Raw genomic sequence first — 27,604 nt, forward strand, 5'->3', positions numbered from 1 at the left:
CCTCCAAGTGGCCTCAACAACTCTCAAAAAGAATGCAAATGACCAGTTGTCTGCAAGGAGTATAAATCCTTCCCTTCCCCACCATCCAGTCAGAACTGAAGAAGTTTCTTGGATGAGAAGTGAAATGTCTTCAAAGAAAAAGAAGAAAGTCCACTTGCCTCTTGAAAAAGCACCTTGAAATGTTTTCAGACTTGCAAGATTGATGTCAGCCCTTCAAGCAACTCCAGACAAGCAACACAAAGTCTGAGTACCAATTAATTATAATCAATTAATTATAAGCCCAAGCTTCTATTCTCTTAAGCAGTACCTTCTCTTTCTCATTTACCTGCTCTTGGACAGGAAAATGGAAGTAGTGCCAAATACAGGAAGACTTGAATTTGACCTTCCCTGCTTTCCCAATTCTACTATAATTGGCAGGCCTCTTCCTGTTGAATTTGCAAGTAGAGCCCTTCATCTCTATTCCAAAGACATCCTGGACTCATTGGGAGGAAGTTGCTTAAGACTCATGACATGCTCAGAAAATTGGCAGAATGATGATAGAAAAGGGAAGAACTCATCATGTCTCTTCTCATCATCTTCCACTCTGACTTAACCATTTTACTAACCTCAAGATGAAAGAAATTTATGGTTTATACAGCTTTGATGTCTATACTAAAGTTGTCTCTTGATAGTACCAACAAAGCCGTACAGAAGATACCTTAAAAATCTGTAAGATGACAAAGGCAGTAGAAGAGTCAAGAGTCAAATCAGTACATAAAATAGAATAAAATGTTAATTACCACTTTAAATGTACATTAATCAGCATACATTAAAAATGAAATTTTGTTACATTCAGCTCTCAATAAAATACCATTATGCATATCCATATATATACTGTATACACACACACACACACACACACACACACACACACACACTGTACATGACACAAAGAAACATCACAGCCTAGTTCGAATGTATACATGGCTAAAAAAAAAATCCTGCAAATTTACAAGATGGATGGTATAGGGAATAAATCTGTTACAGAATCTAGTAATTCTGCTAGAAATACGAAACTTCCTCCCAGAGGGGAGCAACAGAAACAGACTGTGAAGTGGGTGTGTGGGGTCTCTAACAATGATTCGACTTCTAAGCACATAGCACTTGTAAGCAGTGTCCTGAATAATGGGAAGTGAGCTTTCTATAATCTTCTCAGCTGTCCTTACTGTAAAGTCGCGTGCTTCACAGAGAGGCAGACACAGAGCTGGGGTAACGATGAGTTTATTCAGAACAGAACGAACTGGGGAAACAGGGGAGCCTGGCGTCTATTTGTACCTGCCCAGGTGGATGGCATCCAATCAGTTCAAACCTGGGCTTCCTGCCAGTGCAGGTGACAATGGGTGTAGATCCTGGCTTCCCGCCAGGCTGACCATGCCTGGGGCTGTCAACAGCTTAACTCATTAGGCTTATCCTGGGTGAGCAGTTATCGCCTGGAGCTGTCCAACCCCTCTGCTGATCTGCACCATCAGCCTCCTGCTGTGCTGTCCTTTGTGTATGCTGGGAGGCATACACTGCACTTACCACTCTGTATGGACCTTCTATCTGAGGCACTGCTACCACCAAACCAAACAATGATGCAGTTTGTTAACACTCTCACTCGTGCCTCTGTAAAAAGTGGCCAGGACAGAAGGAAAAAGATGTGCTCTTCTCATACAATGCAAGAAATGCAAATGCTGGTTTGCATGCTTTAGTGAAGATAACATGTGAAGAGACCAAGTCAGATTGTTAGTTATCTGTATCCTCCAGGTACTTAATGCTATTGACCACCTCCACAGCTGCAGTCTTGATACAAAGTAGAGTATAACTATGCACTCTTTCTGAAATCAACAATGATCTCCTTTGTTTTATTATCATGCAAAACCAAGTTATTTTTATTGCACCAGTCCACCAAAGCCTTTAGCTCCTCCCTATAATAATCTTTGTTAACATCCCAGATAAGACCCACCACTGCCATGTCATCTGCATATTTCACAATATGAATATGTAGTAGACTTAGCACAACAGTCATGGGTCATCAAGGTGAACAGTAATGGACTCAAAACATAGTCCTGTGGGGAACCTGTGCTCAAAAAGATGGAATTGGAAACTTTTCTTTCAACTCGCACAAACTAGGGCCTATCGATAAGAAAGTCAAGTATCTAGTTATGTAAGGAAGTATTAAAACCAAATTAAAATCAGCAAACACCATTCGCATGTGAATATTCTCTTCCTCCAGGTGTGCCAAACTAAGATGAAGCACACAAGAATCTATAGAATGGTTCTCCTGATAAGCAAACTGTAATGACTCAAGTATAGGTGGGAGGCATACATGTTTTAGATTGTTCTGCTTTTGAACTACCTTTGATTAATGCCTTTCATTGGATGACCACCAATTAGCTATAAATCAGATTTAAGCAGTAAAATATTTTTATAAATGTTTAATTGTTTGGGATTTGGCTTAATGTGTCAACTTAGCTACTGTACTTTATATAAAAACCAGTTTATGGCTGTTGCACATGAACTGGCCCACTATAGTTCAATAAACCTTGATTGAGCAACCTACAATTCAATGAGATGCCCGAGTATTTTTTTTCTTTCCAGTCTCTTGTAGAATTAACTGATGGACAACCAGCACATAAATATTTGCCATTGTTTTATCTTACCAACTGGGAGGGGAGTAAAAGTAACAAATAAGAGAGTTGGAAGGCACCTCTGAGGTATTGGAAGTCCAACCCCTTGTTCAAACAGGAGACCTTATGCTACTCCAGACAAATGGCTATCCAATCCCCAGTGATGAAGCACCCACAACTTCTGGAGGTAAGCCATTCAACTTGATTAATAGTTCTCACTGTCAGGAATTTTCTCTTTAGTTCTAGATTGGATTTCTCTTTGATAAGTTTCTGTCCATTACTTATTGTACTGCCCTCAGTTGCTTTGGAGAATACTCCACCCCATTCTCTCAGTGACAGCCTCTTAAATATTGGAAGATTGCTATGCTGTCACCCCTAGTCATTTTTTTTCATTAGACTAGACATATTCAGTTCCTGCCAACCATTTATTGTGTGTTTTATCCTCAATTTCATAATCATCTTTGTTCCTAACACAAAGATAAACACAGGAATCATTCCAGCCAAATGTCCAAGGGTTAAGTGCTGATGGCCCCAACATTTAAATAAGATTGTTGATAGACACCTGCTCAGTGTATGTTGCTATCTTCTTAATTCCAGAATATTGGGGCTTCACCAACCATGCCCTGATTAACAAATGAAAACCTTTCTCAAATACAAGTTGGTTCTGAATCTTAAAACCTGCTGTTCAGTTGCTGAAACTAGGGCAAGACTGACGGGAAGAAAAATAAGGATGATAGTCTCATTCCTTTGCTCCAATATACTCATCAAATGTTGCATTCTTCAGGCTCCGTCCCCCTAATTCGCCTACACACCAACTTCTTATAAACTAATAGGCTCGTGCAGGAGGCAAAGGTGGGCGAGGCGAAGCAAATAGAGGGCCGGCTTTGCCAGACGAAGCATCCGCAGAGCTGATCAGAGCGCGCGAGGTGAGACTGATGGAACTTTGGCGCCACCTCCTCCCCGATTTCCCGGGCGCGGCGGGGAGCTGACCGGCCTCCTAGGCGGAGAAAGCGTTGTGATGCCAACTCCTCCTTCAGTCTGCCACCGTCGCCACTGTATTCCGAGTCGGAGAAGTTAGGACTGAGAGGATCATGCCTGCTGCTGCGCCACCTCCCTTGCATCATGCAGGGGGGCCGGGGGGTTCCTGTAATTGCCCCTACCCCCGTCATCCCGGTGAGTGGGCCCTTGCGGCGGAAAAAAACTTTGCTCTCCTTTGGGAGGCTTTGCTCTCTTGACCCACATATTTCCCGCCAAGATAACGGGGGTTATCTCCCTTACTTTCCCCTTGTACAGTCTCCAGCCTCGAATACTACCTGGCTTTTCCCCGCGTTCCTTTCTAGTTGTTCCCGCCTTATCTGGGCTGTTTGCATCAATCCCAGAGATCGGAATACGTGCCCAGAGAAAACATGCCTGGGGGCATAGCCGCCCGCCTACCTCCTTTCTTTGCAACCCCCTTCTTTGTCTGAGTTGTCTTTTCACCAGATCTGCTATTCTGTATTATTTTGGAGGGATGGAGGCGGGGGGGGGGAGCATAGCAGAAGAGAGGCTTACTGCCGTATTTCACCCTCTTGACTTGGCGGTGGGCACCTGGAGAGGCAGAGAACTACCGCGAAATTTATGGTGAGGTGGAGACTTTGGAAGGTTTGTTGCTGAAAAAGCAACTATAACTGATGTTGACGGATTTTGTCTGTAACAACTTTCATGATATACTTCTACAAAACAACAACAACAACAGCAACAAAAACGGACTCAGGCTGTTTTCTCATTCTTAATGGGAACGCAGAGAAAATAATCAACATTGTAGGGACAGCTGGATTAATGTATTTCAGATGTTTAAAAGTGGTATTGGAGGATGAATCCTGTTTAATTATTCTGGTATTGGCTGCTACCTGTTCGCTTTTAGTTGTATTTTTACCAGTCTTCTAGAGCCGAGACCTATTTCCACAACTTTTCTGTTCTCGAAAAAGGATAGACCTATTTTCTTCTGACTGGATGCAGGGATTGCCCAGAATCAACCTGTGTTGGCAAATAGATTAAATCTGTTGTCCTTTAGATGTGTAAGCAAACAGCTCCATCTCTTCCTGTTAGTGCGTTGTCTGGGAATAAAGGATGTTGTGATCAAATAGATTTGGAGGATATGAGATTAGGAAAGGTTTAGGTAATAAACTTAGATTTGGGGATGGGCTATTGCCTATTTCTGATGGATTGCATATTGCAAGTTGTAAAAAACAATCCCCAAACTACATAAATATTAGTTTGTTTTACCAGGGCAACTGATTTAGTATATATGTTGCCATTTAAGGTAAATCCACTATAATTCAGTATTAACAATATTGCACTATTGCTTTGTAAAATATAAAAAATGGGAATTTTCTCCCCTTTAAGGTAGAAAAAAATCTAATTCTTCTAAAGTCTTCCACAGCCTTAAGTCTATGCCTGCTGGGGAAATGTCCTTGGGCAATGAAACTGGCAGCCATTCCATGCATGTGTCTTCTTCATGTAGAGATCTTGATATATAGGAACCCACAGCTTTACTTAAACTGTATATATTACACTATTTCTTCCAAACTTGGTACTATTCAGTGGAAATTCTAATAAGCATATGAATGAGTTATTAGTTAAATGAAAATTATAACTAAGCTCAAGTTCATGAGCATCAGATAAAAATATAGTATGTTATAGTCAAGCAAATAAGAGAGTTTGAAGTTTGTGTGTTTATTCTTTTGCATAGAACAAATTACGGTACCTGCAATTAGTTATTATGGAGATGCTATATATTTATGTTATTCTTCAGGCTTAAATTGTTTGATTTTATTTTTCTTTATATGCTTTATTTTAAACTGCACTTATATTTTTAGCTTTTAGAAAACTTCAGACAAAGGGTTTCAGAGAAAGGTTTTTCTTTTCCATCTAAAAAGCTATAGATTATTGTGCTTGATCTTAGCCATAACTGTCTCCTAAAGCAATAGTCCAATCAAAATTCCAAGGGTTCTCTTCTAGCTTTCTAAGATTATGTTTCTAGTTTTTTTTAAATAAGATTAAAACTGACTTCATTAGAGACTAAAGTATAATTTTCTGTTAGACATGTTGGCTCAAACTGGTATTTATGAAAGACTTTTGGATTTTTTTTAACTTTGCAAGATAACCTTGCCCCTTCGTAGCTAATTTAAGATTTTTGTGGATTTTCCACCCATTATTTCATCTCAGTTGGCTATAAGAAAACTCTGTTGAAAAGAAACAGCAGATTTTTTTATTTGACCTAAAAGCACCTTAAAATATTCCAAAATCTACAGTTTGGCATGTTTAGGAAACCCTTAGCAATAGCCAGATAAATCACTAGTATTCTGCTTCTAAAACAAAGAATACCTTAACTATATTCAGGTTTATCTGTGCCCATATTTTTTGAAAGAAATTAAATTGATAGCACATGTCCTTCTTTGCTACCCTTTTATTCAGATTGATATAAAGATATAATTGCATTTCTTTTGATTCTCAGACATAATAAAATAGATACTGTTCTGTTAGCAGACACTTACGGTACATATGATTTCTAGGAGAACAGCTAAATTCTGCTTGATACCCTCATTGTTTACTGCAACTTTATATAATCTCTGTTGTTTAGATTAAATGTTATGGATTCTTATGGCAGAATTTTAAACCTGTTACTTAATAGTTTTACATTGTTAATAATGGTCACATATAGTAATAAATGTACAGATAGGGTTAATATTTTTACTATTTCTGTATTTTAGTAATGGTAATATTAACAGAGTGAGCGCCTGTTACTTGTCCCAGCTTCTGCCAACCTAGCAGTTCGAAAGCACGTAAAAATGCAAGTAGAAAAATAGGGACCACTACGGTGGGAAGGTAACAGCGTTCTGTGCGCCTTTGGCATCTAGTCATGCCGGCCACATGACCACGGAGATGTCCTTGGACAAGCGCTGGCTCTTCGGCTTTGAAACGGAGATGAGCACCGGCCCCTAGAGTCGGAAACGACTAGCATATATGTGCGGGGGAACCTTTACCTTTACTATTTATCGAAGGGCTGCCTAAGGGAATCTGATGTGGATTCATTCTCCACATTCTGGAAGATACTACAAGTATCTTGAAGCCTTACAGAAATACACCCAAGCCTGAAATGAGGATTGACCTTGAAAGCTATTAAGCAGTGCTGGTTATGCTTTACAACAGCTTTCTGAGAGAGTTTTTTTGTAAACCACCCTGGATTTCTCAGAAACATTTAATTTCGAATTAGATGTTGATTTAATAAATTAGGCAGAAAAAACAAATGTTTAAATACATCTAAATCCCACAGACCTAGACACATACTGCAGAGAAAATAAGGCATTGCATTTCTAGCCAGCATAACCACAGGACTATGGGAACTATGGTCCATGACACCCAAAAGTTTGGGTAAGGCTGGATTAAATTATAAAAGAGCAGATGAGAGGAAGTAGAAGCAAGAAACTTTCCACACCTCTGACAAAATAATTGGGGGAGGGAGTTGACTCTTAACCTCCCATTCAATTCAAAGAGTTCTATGATTTTAGGGAGGGGAGGTGGCAAGAATAGACCACAAAGCCAATTTGTGAGTTTGCTCTCTCGCCTGCCTGCATACTACCTCCCCGACGCAGCACATGGCTCCAAGCCGTTTCCCCAGAACTTTGCAGATAATTCCATATATTTTTTTGGGGCCTCTCACTTTTCTGAGAATCGCAATGCTTTTCGTTTCCCTGCTGGCCCAATCTCTTTTTGTCTCACTCCGTCACACACAAAAACTCCTCTGTGTTTTCCCCCTTCTCGCCCTTTTCCTACAGCTGCACCTGAACGGAGTGGGAGAAGGTTAAAAAAAAGAAAGGGGGAGGCTCCCCTTTTTTCTAACACCTCGGCTTACTCTTCCTCCCCTCCTGGCTCTCTCTCTCTTTCACACACACACACACACACACACACACACACACACACACACACATGGGATTCGTCATTCCACCAGAAATAAAATATTTCATCAGGGCTTCCCTAACCCTAGGACACTTGTCTAGTTTCTCCTTCGCTCTTTTTTATTATCTTGACCTCTGAGGGGATCAAGAGGGGCCCTTCCTTCAGCTACACTTCCTGAGTTCGTCCGGTTCCACGGGAGGAACTGTCTTCTTGGAGGCGCCCTGGCCAGTTTTGTCTGGGAGAAACGCGCGGAGTAGCCGAGATTTAATTTAATTTAATTTATTAATATTGGGGGGAGGGGGGGAGAGCTTGCTGCATAAGGAGAAAGGGGCACAATTATTGGTGCAAGTGATTGGAGGTTCTCACCCCACTTTCACTTCTTAATCAGATTTGTTTATGAAGAATTGACATTTAATAGTGCTAATTGCACTCCAGTTAAATTGTGCTGATTGCAGAAAGGGAAGCAATTTTCATGCTCTGTCTGGGTTTAGAAGAAATTATTTTATATTCTTTATAAAGGGAGGAAAGACGCAGTGCAGCAGAACTGGACGAGGAGAGGCCCGGCAAAGTAGGGAATGGCTGAGTGTGCGAGAAGTTAGAAAGTCTCATGGAACTTTTTTTTTGTCCCACAAACGTGGCGAAGGCTGAGAAGCTAATGGAGAAACGGAATGCAGCTGAAACAGGTAAGTCAAAAAATGCTTGGGGGAGGCGGGGGCATCTCTCTGCCCTGCTACGCGTACCACCTGCCAGGTGCTCGTGTACCATCATACCAAGGGTTGAAAAGCCCTGCTTTAGAGTTCTTTTAAGAATTTTGTTTAAAAAAAAATTGATATACTTCATTCTAATTTTATTTTACTATGCCATTGACCAAAGAAGTAGAACTAACTAGAGAGCTACAGAATCAGCCTGCAAAACCTATATGCTAAGTCTGATCTTCTGTTGGTGAAGTCTTTTGTATTATATTTTTATTTCTATCAGAGGGCTCCAAAAAAACAGGTATCAACTTCACTCAGTTTTAAGTGTTTCTATTCTGTTCTTACGGGACGTGGTGGCTCAGTGGGTTAGGACGCTGAGCTTGTTGATCAGAAGGTTGGCAGTTTGGCGGGTCAAATCCCGAGTGCCGCGTAACAGAGTGAGCGCCTGTTACTTGTCCCAGCTTCTGCCAACCTAGCAGTTCGAAAGCACGTAAAAATGCAAGTAGAAAAATAGGGACTACTACGGTGGGAAGGTAACAGCATTCCGTGCGCCTTTGGCGTCTAGTCATGCCGGCCACATGACCACGGAGACGTCCTTGGACAAGCACTGGCTCTTCGGCTTTGAAACGGAGATGAGCACTGGCCCCTAGAGTCGGAAACGACTAGTACATATGTGCGGGGGAAACTTTACCTTTATTCTGTTCTTAGTAGAATCAAAAATCCAGGCTGTAGTTGTAACAGTAACCACTAATTATCCCAGTTGCCTATAGATAATGAATATGTTAAATTTAGATTTCCTATTTCATTCATTTTGCATTTCACAAATGGAAAAACAAAAAAATATGGAATTGTATAGTAGGTAGTTAATTTTTTTACTGTTTTTTAATGATTTAATAGATTTTGTTATAAAAATGATCTTAAAACAGATTAAATCATTTTAAATCGTTTTTCAAACGATCAAAATACTTTATAAGACCAGAACTATTTCCTAGTTCATGAGATACATTACATCTCTCCTAGCACTCAAAAAGCTGTCCAATTTAACTCTTTATTTCATTATATATTATATATATCTAAGTAATTTAGATGCACGCACAAAATCTGTATCGTTCAAAATTTGGGCAGTCTAATGCAAACTATATGTTTGAAGTGATTATTATTAGAATAAGATGTTGGTTCACTAATTCAAAAGTAGGACTCGTGAAAGTTTGGTACAAATTAGGAAATAAATATGTTACTATTTTCACGACAGACATGCTGAATCACACAAGCAGACCAACCACAATTTTAAATGAGTGTGTTTTATAAACCCACATGTGGTAAATTATGTTTCAGTGTGTAATGCAAAGCAGATAATTGGATTAATTGGATACAGTGATAGATCATGAGTAAATACTTGTACAATTGCAACCACTGAGTGAATTGGAGGCATGGGAAGACGAGGAAGTACTGGAGGCCAGAGCTTGATTATGTAATGCTAAGTCATTTCTATAATTGAATTTACTTTATTTCCTTCAGATTATAATTTCAAAGGATGTGTTAACTTGTATTTTTCTGAATTGACCGCCAGTTATTGTATTCTGCATTCGGAGGGCATTTCTAAAATCATTTTCTTCAGAATAAATTTTGCCAGTATATCTGATCCATTTGCAAATATGGTTTGAAATTTAGTTGCAAGCCCTTGTTTGGATTTTGAAACAAGCATAGCTAAGGAGTACAGTTTTGAAGTACAAGTAGTTCTTGACTTACATCCACAAATGGGACCAGAAATCCAATTGTAAGTTGTTGCATTGTAAACCAAAGCACCCGTATGACCAAGCCTATTTTTCCAACAATTTACACAGTGATTGTTAAGCGCATCACCCTGTTTGTTAAGCAAATCAGTCATTAAAAAAACAGGAAGAATGTTAAGCAAACCTTTTCTTCCAAATAGGATATTTTTTGCCAGAAAGCAGCAAAAAAAACAACAACCAACAACAAAAACAAAAACCATAACAAATTGTGATCATGTGACCATGGAATGGTGCAAACAGTCATAAATGTGAGTCGCTTGCCAAGCGCCCAGTGTGGTCATGTAAGTGTGAGAACGGAGGCTCAATATTTTATAATGTCTGGAAGTGCCTTTATAAGCTGTTAAGCACCATTCCAGGGCTCTTATAATTCAGCAACTGGGAAAAAGAAAAAGAAAGAGCTGATCAGCTGATTTACAATGTCTGTACCTATTCAGTTAAAAATGATAAATATTGTGTCAGTTATACCCATATGTGAGACTGCAGAATTTTTTTTTCAGTTGCTTTACCTTCTAATATTGTCTTGTATTTGCTTTCTTCCCTTTGCTTTTATTTTATCCTGCTCTCTGTGTGACTGCATTTTTGTAGGATATTATGATTCAAGAGTCAAGTGGCAGTAGGCTTAATACATTTATTATGGCAAAGGATTTCTGTGGGCTAGAACTTGTAAATCTACAATACGGGCGTCAAACTGCCGGCCCGTGTGCAAAAAAAGTCGTGATACGTCACGACATGTCACATGATGTGGCGAGTTTGACACCTGTGATCTACAACATTATCACAATTCCATTTCAAATATCTATCTAATTTTCATTTTATCAAAACTCAAGCTGGGTTTAGGTCCGGAATTCCTTAGAACAAATTCTTTAGTTCTTCTGCTTTGAGAAGTAAGTCTTTTAATTTCTATGACTCTCAAAATGATACTAACAAAGTTCCTCTGCTGAATAGGAATTAATAGACACTGTTGGAGGCTGTTACAAATTCTTAAAGTCTCTCTTTCTTGAATGTTCAGCTTTTGTTTTCATATATCCCATACCATATTTCTTTTCAAAATATAAAGGCAAATAATTTTTATCCTGTGACTCAGTAAAAGTCCAGACTGTGACTTGGATTCATAGCATGCTAAACTCTAAATTTGGTTTGATCAAATACATTTGTTATGCCTAAACCAGGGGTCGGCAACCTAAAAAAGGAAAAGAGCCACCGGGAACCGGTTCCATCACAAATTAAAAAAACTGGGAGCCGCGTGCGTGTGTCCATGCACGCGCATGCGCAAAAAACGTTTTGCGCATGCGCAAAACGGTTTTTTGCGCATGCGTGGACGCACACGGTTGCCATTTTTTTAAAAAGTGAGATGGAACCGGTTGCCCGACGGCGACGGCCCGTCTGCAAAGCTGCCGCTTTCGGCAGCTTTGCAGACGGGCCGCGGCAGCTTCCTCAAAGAGCGGCACCGCTGCCCGTTCGCCTGGAGGTACGCGCGCACCTCTCCAAAGGTTTGGGGAGGTGCGCGCGCACCTCTCGGAATGGGCAGCGGCGTCGCTCTTTGAGAAAGCTGCCGTGGCCCATCTGCAAAGCTGCCGCTTTCGGCAGCTTTGCAGACGGGCCGCGGCAGCTTCCTCAAAGAGCGACGCCACGGCCCATTCACGCGGAGGTACGCGCGCACCTCTCCAAAGGTTTGGGGAGGTGCGCGCGCAGCTCCGCCCATTCGGGGAGGTGCGCGTGCACCTCTCAGAACGGGCCGCGGCGTCGCTCTTTGAGGAAGCTGCCGTGGCCCATCTGCAAAGCTGCTGCTTTTGGCAGCTTTGCAGACGGGCCGCGGCAGCTTCCTCAAAGAACGACGCCGCGGCCCGTTCGCACGGAGGTACGCGCGCACCTCTCCAAAGGTTTGGGGAGGTCCGCGCGCACCTCCGCCCATTCGGGGAGGTGCGCGCGCACCTCTCCAAACGGGCGGTGCCACTCTCCATTTGGAGGTGCGTGCGCACCACTGCCCGTTCGAAGAGGTGCGTGCGCACCGGGCGGCTGGGAGCCGCAGGAGACGGCTCAAAGAGCTGCATGCGGCTCCGGAGCCGCGGGTTGCCGACCCGTGGCCTAAACAGATTAAGGCTTTCTACGGTAGCTTACTAGTTTATTTAACAAGGTAGTAATTGGGTTCTCACAGCAAATTGAATCACTAACTACCAAAATTCCTTTTAATCCAAATGTTCTTTGTGAACCCAGCCATGATCATAAAGATTCACATACTTAATAACCATCTTTCTTTGTTTAAACATAAATGAATATTAAAAGTACTTTTAATTTTATTATTTTGTTGACAGAATATTTGTATGTATGTGTGTGCATGTATGTGCATGGAAATATAAAGTTACTAAGGCATATTTGCTTTCTGTATAACATATTTTATTTCCGTATATTTTTAACAAGGTAATTGAAGTTCTGATATACCAACAGATAGTCCTTGACTTGCAACCATTTATTCAACAACTATTTGAAGTTATGACAGGGCTGGAAAAAGTGACTTGTGACTGATCCTCATACTTATGAATATGGCAACAACTCCACAGTCACATGATCAGAATTTGGACACTTGGCAACTGACATGTATTTTTGATGGTTGCAACATCCCAGGGTCACATGACCAATATTTGCGAAAATTCCAGGAGGCTTTCAACAAGCAAAGTCAATAGTGTAAGCCAAATTCACTTAATAACCACATTATTTGCTTAATGATTGCCTAATTTGTTTTAACGACAATAGAAAAAGTTGTAAAATTGGGTCCAACTGACTTAATGATTGCATCACTTACTGATGGAAGTTCCAGTCCCCATTGTGATCGTTAAGTCGTGGGCTCTGGTGAGCAGGAATAATGACACAAGACTGAGTACAGGGAAACTCATTCTTTTATTCTTGCTGGAACTGTACTGAAGCTTGGGCCGCACCCAGCCACAATATATAGCTTAGCCCCTAGGTGGCAGCCAATAGGTTTGAACCCACGCTTGCCGCCTGGGGCTGACCAATTGCAGGACCGGAGAGCTGGTTGCTGGAGAGCCACTTCAGCAATGCAACGCATGTGGTGTAATACCACAAGCCCAATACATAACAGTGATCATAAGTAAATCAAGGATTACCTGTACACTAACATTTCTTTGTATTATGAAGGATAGCATTGGAAATAACAATTCAGTTATAACAGCATATCAGAAGGAAAAGAAAAGGAGGATGCCTTTTTACATAATCCATTATAATGAAATAATTCCTCTTAGACTTAGCGTTACATCTTAGCTCATGATTTTTGCTAGCATCCACATAGAATAATGGTGTTTTCAAAAATGATCTAACTTTGGTGCCATTCCAGCAAAATTAAATGTAATTAGCTGTAGGATACTGCTGGGAATTAAACTAACTGTTTTAAAATATGATCCTGTTTTAAATCATTGGGACATTGAAGAGTCTGCTGGATGGCTGAATGCTTTCTCAAACTGATCAAAACAATTGTTTAAGATATGTGTACAATAAAGCCTAAGCCCTGGCTTCAGAAAATTAATCTGTCTCTTTATCTAAGTTTATTGAATTATATGTGGCTTTCTACAGTGACTGAAAGTTGTTTATCTTACCTAAAACTAATTTACTCCAATGCAAATTGAAATTGGGAAAGTTTCCTGGCTTTGTAATGTCATCTTATTTTATTAGATTTTGATGCTAATGCATGTAGTTTACATGTAAGCAGACTGGAAATTTCCAATATTTCTTAGAATTGTCTATCACTCGAGCAGTTTTTATGCTGAATAAGAATTCTTATACTTTGTAGTAATGTAGTGTATTATAAAATACAGTTATGTCTGTGAGACTTCAAGGACTAATAATTTTGAATTGCTATTTCATTTTTAAGTGGCCTGTGGGAAGAAATAAGCTTGTGTACTCGGTAGTAGCTGTTATCATTCTGAATCATGTTGTGATACCAAGAGACAAATCGTTCCATTTTACTACCTTAACATGATCTCCAAGCAAGGGAAGCAAAATGGATTGATTTGACCCTCACCAACATGGTGGCTTTTCAAAAACAGCCACCATTTTAGATTGCCCACAAGAGGCAGGACAAAATAGTGCCTACTTCCAGGTCGCTGCCACTTGGGTAAGGAACAAATCACTCATTTTGCTGCCTTAACATGGGCTCCATAGAACAGGGCTTTTCAACCTTTTCACCCCTTGTACCACTTTTAGGATATGGCAACATCCGAGTACCACCAGTCGCCTAGCAAGGTGTCAAAAACTTGATGACCTGCCCCCTCTCCCCCCAAAAGGAAAAAAGTGATAAATTACAGGTAGTCCTCGACTTACAACAGTTCTCTTAGTGACTGTTTGAAGTTACAATGGCACTGAAAAAGTGCCCTCCAAGCCACAGCCGAGCAAGACACCTGTCTGCCTGCCCGGCGGCGCTCTTCCTCCTGTCCGAGGTTTTCATTGTTGTGAGCATTTCTGTTGAGGATTGGCAGTGGGGGTGGGGGGTGTTTGGTTTTTATTCCCCCATTCTGCTGGGTGGTCACAACAGGTTTTGGTTACTTCTTGACCCTAGGACACTGTGACCATCATAAATATGAATCAGTTGCCAAGGATCTTAATGTAAATCACAAGACCCTGGAGATGCTGCAACATTCCAACTGATTGGCGCTTTGCACTCAGAAGCACCAGTATCAGCATCGAGCTCCAGCTGGAGCCTGGCTGAGCCCTGACAGCCCTGCAGCTCCAGCCATCTCTCGCTCAGGTTTGTGTGGTGCTGCCACCAGTTCAGCTCATTCTCCTCCCCCGCTACCACTTTTCTAGGATGGTCGCATACCACCTGCCAGGTGCCAATGTACCACAGGTGGTACCCGTACCACTGGTTGAAAATCCCTGCCATAGAAAGCTAATATGGTCTACACAGTTTCCAAATGCCTAAAATTCAGCCAACATAATTAGTATAATTAGTTTAAGAGTTTAGGTATAAATGTGGGAGCTGATAGATTTGAGAGATTCTTAGAACCATTTTTCAAATTAAGGAGTTCAGTTCATGATTTTCTTCACTATAATTCATTATTGGAAACCACCTGACCTAAGACTACTACATAAAAAACTATTTGGAAGTTTTGCACAGAATATTTTCACTATTGCAAATGTGCATTCAAACCTTTAGCATACAAGAATACGACTGTTAAATTAATTGTGCCAAATATACAGTTTTTGGTGCAGTAAAAATACACTTGGGTCCCCAAATTTATCTGTGTATGCTATTTCCCCATTATAATTCGTAAACATTGGTAATCCTTGAATAACTTTATGTATTTTCCACTAGCTGAGCTAGAATAAGAAGGCAGGCTTATCTTCCTAAAGTGTATGTAAACAATTCCAGTGTAAAATCCATTTGCTGTAAAAGGACGAGTGTGATCACATTTTGTTTCCATCTGATAATGTAATACATCCGTTAATGCCTACCTACTTTTCTCTCCTATTGTACAGTCTGATATGTACACATTATACATTGGCCTTCCAAGTTAAACTGTGAATAATTTAGTTTTAAGGAATAGGAGATTGAAGGCATTTAAAAAAAATTATTCTTTTATTGTTTTTTAAATAATGACAAAAATAAGAAAGCACAAAAATAGAAATATGTATATCATCGAGGAAATAAACACACAAACATTGCTTTTTTTAAAAAAAAGAAAATAGAGAAAAAAGAAAAAGAAAGCATAATATATAATTTTAGCAGTAAATAATTACAATTCTAAAGAAAAAATATCTGCTGGAGTCTGCATAGGAGGAAAGTGATACAGGCTTGATTTTGGCTTTTTGGAAAGGGAAGACTTACAGATGCAGAAATGCACATATGTCCTTTCCCATCTGAAGGAAGCCCTGGTATGCTTCCCTTTTCTCTTCTCCCAAAATCTAGAGCTTTAAAGGAGAGGGGGGAAGGGGTGCGCGTGTGTATGTGTGCGTGTGCGTGTGCACACACAAATGTCTGAATAGTGAGAAAGTAGGACAAAATATCCCATTAACATTTACTTTAGATGTGAGTGACTTTTATAGTATCTTGGTGTTCTGAACCAGCCAACTACCGGCCTTGTAATAAGGCAAACCCCTGTTCAAGCAGTAGAGACTGGAGAGCGTCTGAGGTTGCAAAGCGTCTGCCAAGTTTAATTCACAAGCAAAACAACAGAACAAGAAACACAGGAACTTGAATCCTCAAGCGGAAGGGTTGCTTTCAGCAACCAGCCCCTCCCCAAACACTCCTTTTATTTAGAGTTCAGGGCGTGGTCTCCCTGTGCCTCCTCCCGAGGAGTCCCACAGCCTTTCTTTGTTTGTTCCTGCTCGACTGCCTCCTGCGTCGGGCGTCCTTGAACAGGGCCAGCTGTGGGTCATCATCCTCCGCACTATCGGGCTCACGCAGCTGAGAAGAGGGCCCCGGCTGAGGGCTCTGCGAAGCCTCCAAGCCATCATCAGCCGGTTCGTCTTCCACACCCTCCTCCTCCCCCTCATCTGAGTCATCCGATACATCTGAACCGGCTGCCGGACCCACCGGCTGGCCCTGAGTCATAACACTATCCCGCACCGCAGGGCCCTTCCCCTGGGGCTGCCGATCCGGATGCGGTCGGGATGGGAATTGTTCGTGAAACGCAGTCACCAACGCAGGGGCGTGAACGGCGGTCGCGTCTTCCCATGTGAAGTCCTCCAGCCCGTACCCTTTCCACTCGATCAGGTACTGGAAGCGACCTTTCAGCCAGCGGGAATCCCGGATGCTGGCGACCTCGTACTCGGGGGTGCTGCCTCCATCACGAGGTCCTGATGGGGGAGGTTCCGCTTGGCGAAGTGGACAAGCCGGTTGTTCGGGAACCAACAAGGACCGATGGAAGACGGGATGCACGCGCAGGGAACGTGGCAGAGTTAAACGATAGGCGACCGGATTGATGACGGCCTCGACTGGGAACGGTCCAAGGTAACGGTGGTCCAGCTTCCTCACCGGCCGAGTGGATGGTAGGTTCCTGGTGGACAGCCAGACCCGATCCCCCACCGATAGTGGAGGCGTATCCCTTCTCGACCGATCGGCGAACCTCTTGTAATCGGCCTTGGCCTTCTCCAGCTGCCGTCGCACCAACCGATGGATCGCCTGTAACTCCGCCATGAATTCGTTCGCTGCCGGCTCCGGTGAGTCCACGGGAGAAAGGGGGAAAAACCGGGGGTGATAACCCACGTTGGCCAAGAACGGTGTCATCTGCGTGGAGGTGTGCTGCGAGTTGTTAAAGGCAAACTCGGCTATGGCCAAATAGTCCACCCAATTGTCCTGCTGCAGGTTAACGTAGCAGCGCAGGACAATTGGGTGGACTATGATGCCGATGACCTTCTCGGTACCCCCGTCGGTCTGAGGATGATGCGCGGACGAGAGGCAAACCTTAATGTCCAACGCCCGCATCAACTCCTGCCAGAAGCGGGCTGTAAACTGGGCCCCCCTATCGGAGACGACTCTATCGGGAAGGCCGTGCAGCCGGAACACCTGTTGGATGAACATGCGACTAGTGGCGCGAGCTGACGGTAAGCCGCGACAGGGGATGAAGTGCGCCATCTTGGTCAACATGTCCACCACCACAAACACTGTCGTGAAGCCGGAGGATGGGGGTAGATCCGTCAGAAAGTCCATGGACACAGCCCCCCAGGGTCTCTTGGGTGTTGGCAAAGGCTGCAGTAAACCAGGCGGGGCCCCTGTCGCTGACTTGGCCTGCCTGCATGGGATGCAGGAGGTGACATAAGACTGGACATCGTGTCGGACTCGGGGCCACCAGAAGGTACGGGAGACCAGGTTCAGAGTCTTGAACAGGCCAAAATGCCCCGCAGCCGGGTTATCATGACACTGGCTGAGGACGAGTCCCCTGAGTGGCCCTCCCGGAACATAGAGCCGGTCACGATAATACAGGAGTCCATCCGTGACCGACCAAGGCGAATCTGGCCCCACCTCTTCCTTCCGCTGAGCCACCCACGCCTCCTGCTGCTGCGCCTCCCGGATCCGAGCCCGTATATCCACCGGCTCCCGCACCGCAGCAAAAGACTCGACGGGGATCACTGTCCTGGGCGGAAGCTTGTCTTCCACTCGGGTGTACTCGGGCTTCCTGGACAGAGCATCCGCTCTCTGGTTGTGCCCGCTTGGTATGTACCGCACCCGGAAGTCAAACCTCGCAAAGAAGAGGGACCACCGGATCTGGCGTTGGTTCAAATTCCGAGCAGTCTGCAGGCTTTCCAGATTCTTGTGGTCCGTCTGGACCTCGATTTGATGCCGCGCCCCCTCCAGATGATGCCTCCAAGCCTCGAACGCCGCCTTGATGGCCAGCAGCTCCTTCTCCCAGATGGTATAGTTGCGCTCCGAGGGATTCAATTTCCGAGAGTGATACGCGCAAGGGAAAAGGGTACCGTTGGGCGTCGCTGCCTGGAGTAACACGGCCCCAATGGCAATGTCGGAGGCGTCCGCCTCCACGACAAACGGCCGTTGCGGGTCAGGATGCTTCAAGATGGGCTCCTTCATGAAGGCGTCCTTCAAAGCTTGGAACGCCTGTTGTTCGGGGGCGTTCCACTGGAACCGAGTCTTCTTCTGCAGGAGCCGGGTGAGGGGGGCTGTCAATGCAGCAAAGCCAGGGATGAATGTTCGATAGTAGTTGGCAAATCCAAGAAGTTGCTGAACATCCTTCACGCGACGCGGGGGTTGCCAACTCTGCAACGACTCAACTTTACTCGGTTCCATGGCGATGCCCTCAGGAGAAATGCGGTGACCCAGGAAATCGATGGTCACCTGGTAGAACTGGCACTTCTCCAACTTGGCAAACAGCCGATGTTTCCGGAGGCGCTGCAGGACCTGACGGAGATGCTGATGATGCGCTTCACGCGACGGGGAGTAAATCAGGATGTCGTCCAGGTAAATCACGACAAACTGGTCCAACAGATCTCGAAAGATGTCGTTCATAAAATGCTGAAACACAGCGGGGGCGTTGGTCAGGCCAAACGGCATCACCGTGTACTCGAAATGTCCATAGCGAGTACCAAACGCCGTCTTCCACTCATCACCCGGCCGAACCCTGACGAGGTTGTAAGCTCCACGCAGGTCCAGTTTCGTGAAGATCTTAGCCTCCTGGAGTCGGTCCAAGAGCTCGGGGATGAGGGGCAGCGGGTAGCGGTTACGCACCGTGATGGCGTTGAGTTTCCGGTAGTCACAGCAGAGCCGTAACTCGCCCGACTTCTTTTTGACGAAGAGCACGGGCGCAGACACTGGCGAGGACGAGGGCCGGATGAAACCACGAGCCAAATTCTTTGTCAGGAAGTCCCGCAATGCAGCCAACTCGGGCTCCGACATGGAGTACAAACGCCCCACTGGGAGAGGCGCATCAGGGACTAGATCAATGGAACAGTCATAGGGCCTGTGCGGGGGTAATTGGTCCGCCTCTGACTCGCTGAACACATCAGCAAAGTCGGACAGTTCGGGAGGCAAGGAAACCCCTGAGGAACCCTCCACCTGGCCGGCACAGATATGGCGGGTGTGGTCCACGCACTGCAAACTTGGGAAGGTGACCAAGTTCTGAGACCAATAGATCTGTGGATCATGCGCCCGGAGCCACGCCAGTCCCAGGACCACGGGGAAGTGCAGATCCGAAGTGATGTAGAACTGTATGGCCTCCACATGGGAACTGATGGCCATACACACTGGTTGCGTGGCGGCCGTAATAGGCCCGGACAGGAGCACTCGACCATCAATAGTCTCCACTAGCATGGGCGGATCCACCGGACACTGGGGAACAGCCCATTTGGCCACGAAGGCCGAGTCCATAAAGTTAGTGGTAGCCCCAGAGTCAATTAAGGCATGGACCGGAATCCCCTCTGGCTTGCCAGGAAGGATCAGACGTGCCTCCAAAATCAAATGCCGTGGAGGTTCACAGGCACCGTCGGAATGGCGTCGCTCGGCGTGGTCATTGTGGGTCGCCCGATCTATCACACCGTCTAGATCGGGCTCGGGCCGTTTCCCGACAGCAAAGTAGGAGACTTTCTCGGGGCCGGCTTGGTCACTGATGCCCGCTGACGCTTCTTTGGACAAGAAGCAGCCAAATGTCCAGGGTCCCCACAGTAAAAACACAACCCCCCCGATCGTCGTCTGTCCATTTCCGTCACCGATAGACGGGACCTGGCGGCACCCAGCTCCATTGGCTCCTCCCTCTGGACTGGGGGCACACGCTCAACAGGAGCGGCAGGGGTCTGTGGGGTGGCACGGCGACTCTTTCGCTGCTGCAGCCGGGCATCGATCCACAGACAAAGATGGATCAGCCCATTCAGGTCTGAGGGAATGTCCACGCGGGCCAGCTCATCCAACATCTCCTCTGACAAGCCATCCTGGAAGGCATCCACGAGCGCAGCCTCATTCCAGGCGGAATCCTGGCTAAGCAGCCGGAAATCGCTGATATAGGCCTGTAGGGGGCGCTGACCCTGCCTCAAAGCTTTCAGGCGTCGGGTGGCAGTCTGCGCCTTAATCGGGTCCTCGTACATGAGGCGCATATGGTCACAAAACCCCCCAAAGTTATCCAACAAAGGGCTAGGCTGTGCCAGCAGAGGCGTGCCCCAACGAGCTGCATCCCCCGACAGAAGGCTCAACACGAATCCCACCTTATCTCGGTCAGTGGGGAAATCAGCTGCTCTCACGCTGATAAAAAGCTGGCATTGTCCCAGGAAGGCAGGAAACAGTTCTGGATTGCCAGCAAATTTATCCGGCATAGCTATCTGACATTTCCTCCTGGGTGGGGGTGCAGCATGTACCTGAGCTTGCAGTTGAGCCACCTGAGCTGCCAGCAAAGTGAGTTGCTGGGTGAGCTGAGCATTCTCGGCAAGCAGCTAATCCATCGTAGTAGTAAGGGGTGGGAGGCTGAAAGCAAACTGTTCTGAACCAGCCAACTACCAGCCTTGTAATAAGGCAAACCCCTGTTCAAGCAGTAGAGACTGGAGAGCGTCTGAGGTTGCAAAGCGTCTGCCAAGTTTAATTCACAAGCAAAACAGAACAAGAAACACAGGAACTTGAATCCTCAAGCGGAAGGGTTGCTTTCAGCAACCAGCCCCTCCCCAAACACTCCTTTTATTTAGAGTTCAGGGCGTGGTCTCCCTGTGCCTCCTCCCGAGGAGTCCCACAGCCTTTCTTTGTTTGTTCCTGCTCGACTGCCTCCTGCGTCGGGCGTCCTTGAACAGGGCCAGCTGTGGGTCATCATCCTCCGCACTATCGGGCTCACGCAGCTGAGAAGAGGGCCCCGGCTGAGGGCTCTGCGAAGCCTCCAAGCCATCATCAGCCGGTTCGTCTTCCACACCCTCCTCCTCCCCCTCATCTGAGTCATCCGATACATCTGAACCGGCTGCCGGACCCACCGGCTGGCCCTGAGTCATAACACTTGGTCAAACTGATAAATTCCAAAGGATATCCAAATTTGTTTGGTTAAAGTTAAATTATACTGTGAATAATTTGCTTTTAAGGAATATTGAAGGCAATTTAAAACATTCAGTTGACATCCTATGGACATTGACTATTTACTTATGCAAAAGTTGTGCATATTAGATAGGGAAACAATTGCATCCAAAAAACTCTTCCGAGATGTACTCATTTTAGATTTGCATTTGTAAAATGTTATTTTCCTTTATACATTCTCATAGCAGCAGTCTCATCTACTGTAATTTTAATTTTATTGATATTAATGCAATCTCTTGAATGAAGAGAATGGACAAAGCCACTTGTGTGTGTGTGTGTGTGTGTGTGTGTGTGTATGCATGCATTGTGTGTGTATATATGCATGCATTGTTATACTGACCACAGAAAAAGAATTCAAATTAAAATCTTAAAGAAAAAGAAATGTAGTGTTTACCATACATACATACATAGTGTTTATTACATTTATCCACACCCTTCTGTCCTTGCAAACCCATTTCATTCCTTCATTCATTCCTAAAGGCTAAACCAGTTTAGGAGGCTGTCCATCTCACAAATGAGTGACTCTGGGCAGTTTACAACAGAGCTAAAAACTGTTAAATCAATGCATAAAAAGCATAAAAAATAAACTAAAACACAGAATAATAGATATTATTAAAGTATTAAAGGGGTATTAAAAATAGTGGAGCCACTTCACTACAGGCATTTGTTTAATGAACATTCAAAATTACAAAGTTACAATGGCATTTATTATTTTTCACACTTACATACATTGCAGCATGGTCACATGATCAAAATTTGGACGCTTGGCAGCTGACATATTTATGATGATTTACAGTATCACAGGTTCCTGTGATCACCTTTTGCAAACTTCTGACAAGCTAAATCAATTGGAATTCATTTAATAACTGTTATTAAGTGCTGTGATTCACTTAATAACTGTGGCAAGGGCGATCATAAAATGGAGCAAAATTCACTTAACAACTAACTTGCTTAGCAGCAGAAAATTGGGGCTTAATTGTGGTCATAAGTTGAGGACAATCTGTAGTTTACCTGTCCCTGCTGGCATAACCAGGTCTTGAGGGACCCCAGGAAGCTTAACAGTGATCAAACCAATCTCATCCCAGGGATGAGAAGATTTTGCATCATGGGTGCCAGTACAGAAAAAGCTCACCACCTAGGCCCTGTCAAATGTAGCTACCTAGGGTATGCAGTCTACATTTATCCAGCAATTATTCTTTCTTTATCCCCATTTCTCATTGTTTCACTATATTATAAATCATGGGGGTCAAACTCCATTGTGTCATATGATGTATCACAATGTTTTTTTGTCTTTGCAGAGCTGGGGTGGGTGTGGCTTGCATGTATTGCATCCAGCCTACGGGCTGCCAGTTTGACACCTATTATAAATGATCTAGATCAGTGATGGCAAACCTTTTAGAGACCGAGTGCTCAAAAACCACCTGGCCTGCCCCCGCTCCACCCCTGCCCTGCTCCACCCCCACCCCCCTCCTGCAGGGACCCCCACTGCCTCCATGGCCTGCCACAGGAGATCGCCCAGGCGGTCCTGCAGCACCATGGTGGCCACGCCCTCTGCCTGCCTGCACCCCACAGCATCATCTGCACTCAACAGGGCACGAGGGTGGAGTCTTGTCCCTGCTGCCCAGCTCCCATGTGCTTGGCTGTGCTGCTTTGTGCGGGCCGCACCCAGGGGCGACTCTTCTCCAGGAGGCTGCTGGTGACGAGGGGGCCGTGGGGCTGGGGCAATGGCATGTGTGCCCACAGAGAGGGCTGTGAGTGCCGCCTCTGGCACTTGTGCCATAGGTTCGCCACCACTGATCTAGATGAAGGGATAGAAGGGGAACTCTTCTTTGCAGATAAAACCAAACTGGAGGTAATTGCTAATATTTTGAAAGACCAAGATCCAGAAGGATCTTGATATATTTGAATATTGGGGCCTCTTTAATAAGATGCAGTCCAGTGGTGAGAAAAGTAAAGTCCTGCATTTAGACAAGAAAAGCATCAGGCAAATAGTTTTGGGAATGATAGTAAGGGCTATAGGCCACATGATCAGGAAGATTTTAATGTGTTTGAGCAATATGGTGGAACTAAGGTAACATACGACATACGACCGACAATCTTTGCTAGCATGGCAAGTTTCTAGTTGTTTTGGAACTGTTGGTGAGACCGTTAAAAGTCGTTGGCACTGTTTGAATTTGTTCTACCAGCAGCAAGATCTGACTGCTGGCCCAGTGATGGATTCTATTGCAAATCAGGGCTGTTTCCAGGGGAGGCAGAGGAGGAGAGGACCTGGAGCTTATGGAGTGAATGAACTGGATGAGGCTGTCGGCAGGCGCAGAGGAAGAGAGAGAGGCTTTTGGAGAGTTGGTGGCGGCGGCAGCAGCGTGTTCCAGGGGCGAAAAGAAGCAAGGCCCCTTTAAGGAAAGGGTGGAAGAGTCAGCATCAGAAAAAGGAAAGAAGGCGAGGTTGTCAGAATACAAGCGAATTTGAAGGCTAATCCACATGGAGCCCCATTTCCATCTGTCCTGTTTGCTATCGTTCACTCCCTAGAGACTAAAATGGACAATGTGAAATTTGAGCGGGCCCCGAACAAGGAGTATATATCGGAGGTGGTGACCCTTTGAGAGCTGTATGCAACGAAATTTCATTTTGATGTATGCCGATTGGTGTACATTCAAAGTGACAATAAAGTTATCATCATCATTATGAGGAGCGATAGTACCACTTTATATCACACTGGTGAGATCATATTTGGATTACTGTGTACAGTTCTGGTCATCACAATACAAAAAGTATGGAGGCCCTGGAAAGTACAGAGAAGCGCAACAAAAATGATAAATGATTCAGAGGCTACGTTACCGTATATACTTGAGTATAAGCCGAATGTTTCAGCCCACTTTTTGGGCTGAAAAATTCCACTTCGGCTTATACTCCAGTCAACAAAAAAACTTACCGAGGACTTGTGCGCGGCTGAGGCTTTGGTGCTTCCGGGATCGCGCGCACCTCTCCCAAGCCACCGCCGTCCGGAGACCTGCCGAAGTTTGGGGAGGTTTGGGGAGGTGCGCGCGCACCTCCCCAAACCTCCCCAAACGTCGGCAGGTCTCCGGACGGCGGCGGCTTGGGAGAGGTGCGCGCGATCCTAGAAGCACCGAAGCCTCGGCCGCGCGCAAGTCCTTGGTAAGCTCCGGGCGGTCACTTGCTTCGCGTCTCCTGAGGGAAGGGGGGGCGACTGGAGCGGGCGTGTTTCCTCGCCTGCTGGGCGCCGCGATTTGCCCGGGGAACGCGCGGGCCCCGAATGGCAGCGTGGAGCGAGGAAGCGGACAGCCAGGGCTTCCCCGAGAGCCGCGGCCACACAGGGTATTCCTGTGTATTCAGGCTTGCAAAATGGCGGATCGCGCCTCTGCTGGCGGCAGAGGCTTGCAGAGCGCGGATCCAGCCTCCGCCAGCGGCGGAGGCTTGCAGAACGGCGGATCGGCTTATACTCGAGTCAATAACTTTTTTCAGTTTTTTGGGGTGAAATTGGGGGTCTCGGCTTATACTCGAGTCGGCTTATACTCAAGTATATACGGTATGTGATAAATGGTTCAGGGAACTAGGTATGACTAGCCTATCGAACAGAAGGATTGAGGGGCAGGATAACTGCTTTTCAGTATTTGAGGGACTGTCTATGGCAGTGGTTCCCAACCTTTTCTATACCCCACACCCTAGAACGCTTCTGATATATTCTTGCACCCCTTACAAAAGTTCAAAATAACAGCAACGAATTATGCATATACACTATAATTTTGAAAACCCAAGTTTTTGCACCTCCTGGAATATCATCTTGCACCCCTGGTTGGGAACCTCTGGTCTATGGATATTCTCATCCAGGTCATAGTTATACCAAGATGCTTTTTCACAAGCCAAGTGGGTTTTTTTGTTTTTGTTTTCCTTCTCATTCAAGAAGCTTCTTCAGCTCTGACTAGATGGTGGGGAATGGAAGGATTTATTCTCCTTGTAGACAGCTGATCATTTGCATTCTTTTAGAGAGTTGTTTAGGCCACCTGGAGGTTTATCTGTGTTGTCAGGGTTATCTGAGTAGTGCAAATGGGTGTGGAGCCTTCTTGGAACTGCTGAAAGGACTGTGTTGTAGACTGGAGATAGATGATATCATATCCCTCCCCTTAGTTGAGAGGGGGCTGTTCACCTTTGACATAAATGGCCTATTTGCATAAATTAGCAGTAGAGTGTATAGTTCTATCTTCCAGAATACAGATACTCATTTTACCCAAGTTTTCTACCCAATGCTGGATAGTCTCTGCAAGGATGAAAGATGGTTTGATATTTACACCAAGGATTTTACAAGTTCAGCAGCAGTCTGATTACGAAATAACTTTGGGACTTTTTGGTTCCCATATAAAACAACTCAACATTAGTATAATTTTATATAGAGGAAACCCTCGACTATAGATGAAGATAATAGTTTTTGAAAAACATTTGATTTCCATTTTAGAAATGTGATAATTGTATTTTATAGGATTTCAGAATAGGTATGCAAAACATGATGTTTTCACTTAAGTTCTTGGTAAATCTTTAAAAACTTATATTTTTGGCATTCATACCTTAGTACACATTTCTAGTATGACACCTGAAAAGTTGCTGACATTGTTCATACAATCATGCGATGTAGTTATGTAACCTACGTATATGCGAACATAGGGTTTGCAGCATTGTGCAGCCTGCTGGTACAATGGGTCATCATTTTCTGAGTGGCTACTTCCATTATTGTGCCATACAGCTGCAAGCTGCTTCATTGCTATGATGCACAACATGGTTCTACTGTATGAGGGCAATTTGGAAATAAACCTCCGTTGGTTATAAATGACAGATAGTCATTACAAAACTGTTACTATATACATTAGAAAACTACAACTTTACATTACTTTTTGATATAATCGCCATTCAAATTGAGGCACTTGTCATAATACCTTACAATGTTTGAAATTCCTTAGTAGTAGTCACACGGTGCCAAATCTGGGCCATGGGGGGGGGTTGATCAAAAACATCCCAATGGAACTGCTTCAAAAATTCTTGGGTGCTTCTTGTGATATGCGGATGTGCATTATGGTGAACCAACACCACACCAGAAGTCAGCATGCCCCGACGCTTGTTATGGATGGCTTGTCTGAATTTTTGTAATCTTTCACAGTAGACTTCTGAATTGATGGTCAAACCACGCTCCATGAACTTCACTAGCAATACTCCTTTGGATCTTCACATTTGGCGGGATTTTCTATGGCACCACTTCTGGTGTGGTGTTGATTCACAATAATGCTTGCCTGCACACCGCTAAATGGACTCAAGAACTTTTGAAGCAGTTCCATTGGGATGTTTGTGACCGTATACAACCCCCCCCATAGCCCATGTTTGGCGCTGAATGACTACTAAGGAATTTCAAACCTTGTAAGATGTTATGACAAGTGTCGAAAAGCAATGTAATGTTGTAGTTTTCTAATTTGTATAATAACATTTCTGTATCTGCAAGTGTCTGTCATTGATAACCAAACAGGTTTATTTGCGAATTGCCCTCGTAGAAGCAGCCGCTCAGAAAATGATGGAATATACTGGAATGCTGCAGAAGTTGTGTTAGCAAAATAAGGTTCTCCGATGCTGGGATGTCTGGCACACTCCTGGACATGGCCACCATTTTCCAAGTGGTCACAGTTTAATATGGCTGCTTGAAAAATGGTGGCCGTTTCCAGGATCATGCCGTGTGGCCTGCCCTCCTTTCCTACCCCAACCTAGTGGCCTGCCCTCCTTCTCTACCCCAACCATCTGAATTCTGGAGATCTGTGGAAGTTAAGTGAGGAGGGGCTCAATGGGGTGGAAAGGCCTGTGGGAACCCAGTGTGGGGAATGGAGATGAGAGATAGGTGAGAAAGCACTGCAGCATTCCTAGGATCGATCGTAAGGGTGAGTGACCGTAGGGTATTATATTGGCTGTAAGTTTGGGTTGCAAGTATCTTTTGGGAGGTCCACATAACTTTGGTTGTTAAATGAGGACTATGTGCAG

General features: G+C 44.6%; 1 protein-coding gene across 2 annotated transcripts in view; it reads left to right on the forward strand.

Moving 5' to 3' along the window:
• Positions 1-2,729: 2,729 nt before the first annotated feature.
• Positions 2,730-27,604, forward strand: part of DCLK3 (doublecortin like kinase 3) — a gene marked incomplete at its 3' end in the record, with an annotated part of 33,567 nt that continues 8,692 nt past the window's right edge. The window contains exon 1 of one of the 2 annotated variants that reach the window (XM_081343936.1): positions 2,730-2,835. In XM_081343936.1, coding sequence (XP_081200062.1) covers positions 2,775-2,835 — 61 coding nt within the window. In that variant the 5' untranslated portion in view covers positions 2,730-2,774. Of the gene's footprint in view, positions 2,836-3,731; positions 3,822-27,604 lie in introns of those variants that run through there. The other variant, XM_081343935.1, reaches the window with a different exon arrangement.

Source organism: Vipera berus (genome assembly GCF_964194415.1).
Source record: "Vipera berus genome assembly, chromosome: Z".
NCBI classification, from domain to species: domain Eukaryota; kingdom Metazoa; phylum Chordata; class Lepidosauria; order Squamata; family Viperidae; genus Vipera; species Vipera berus.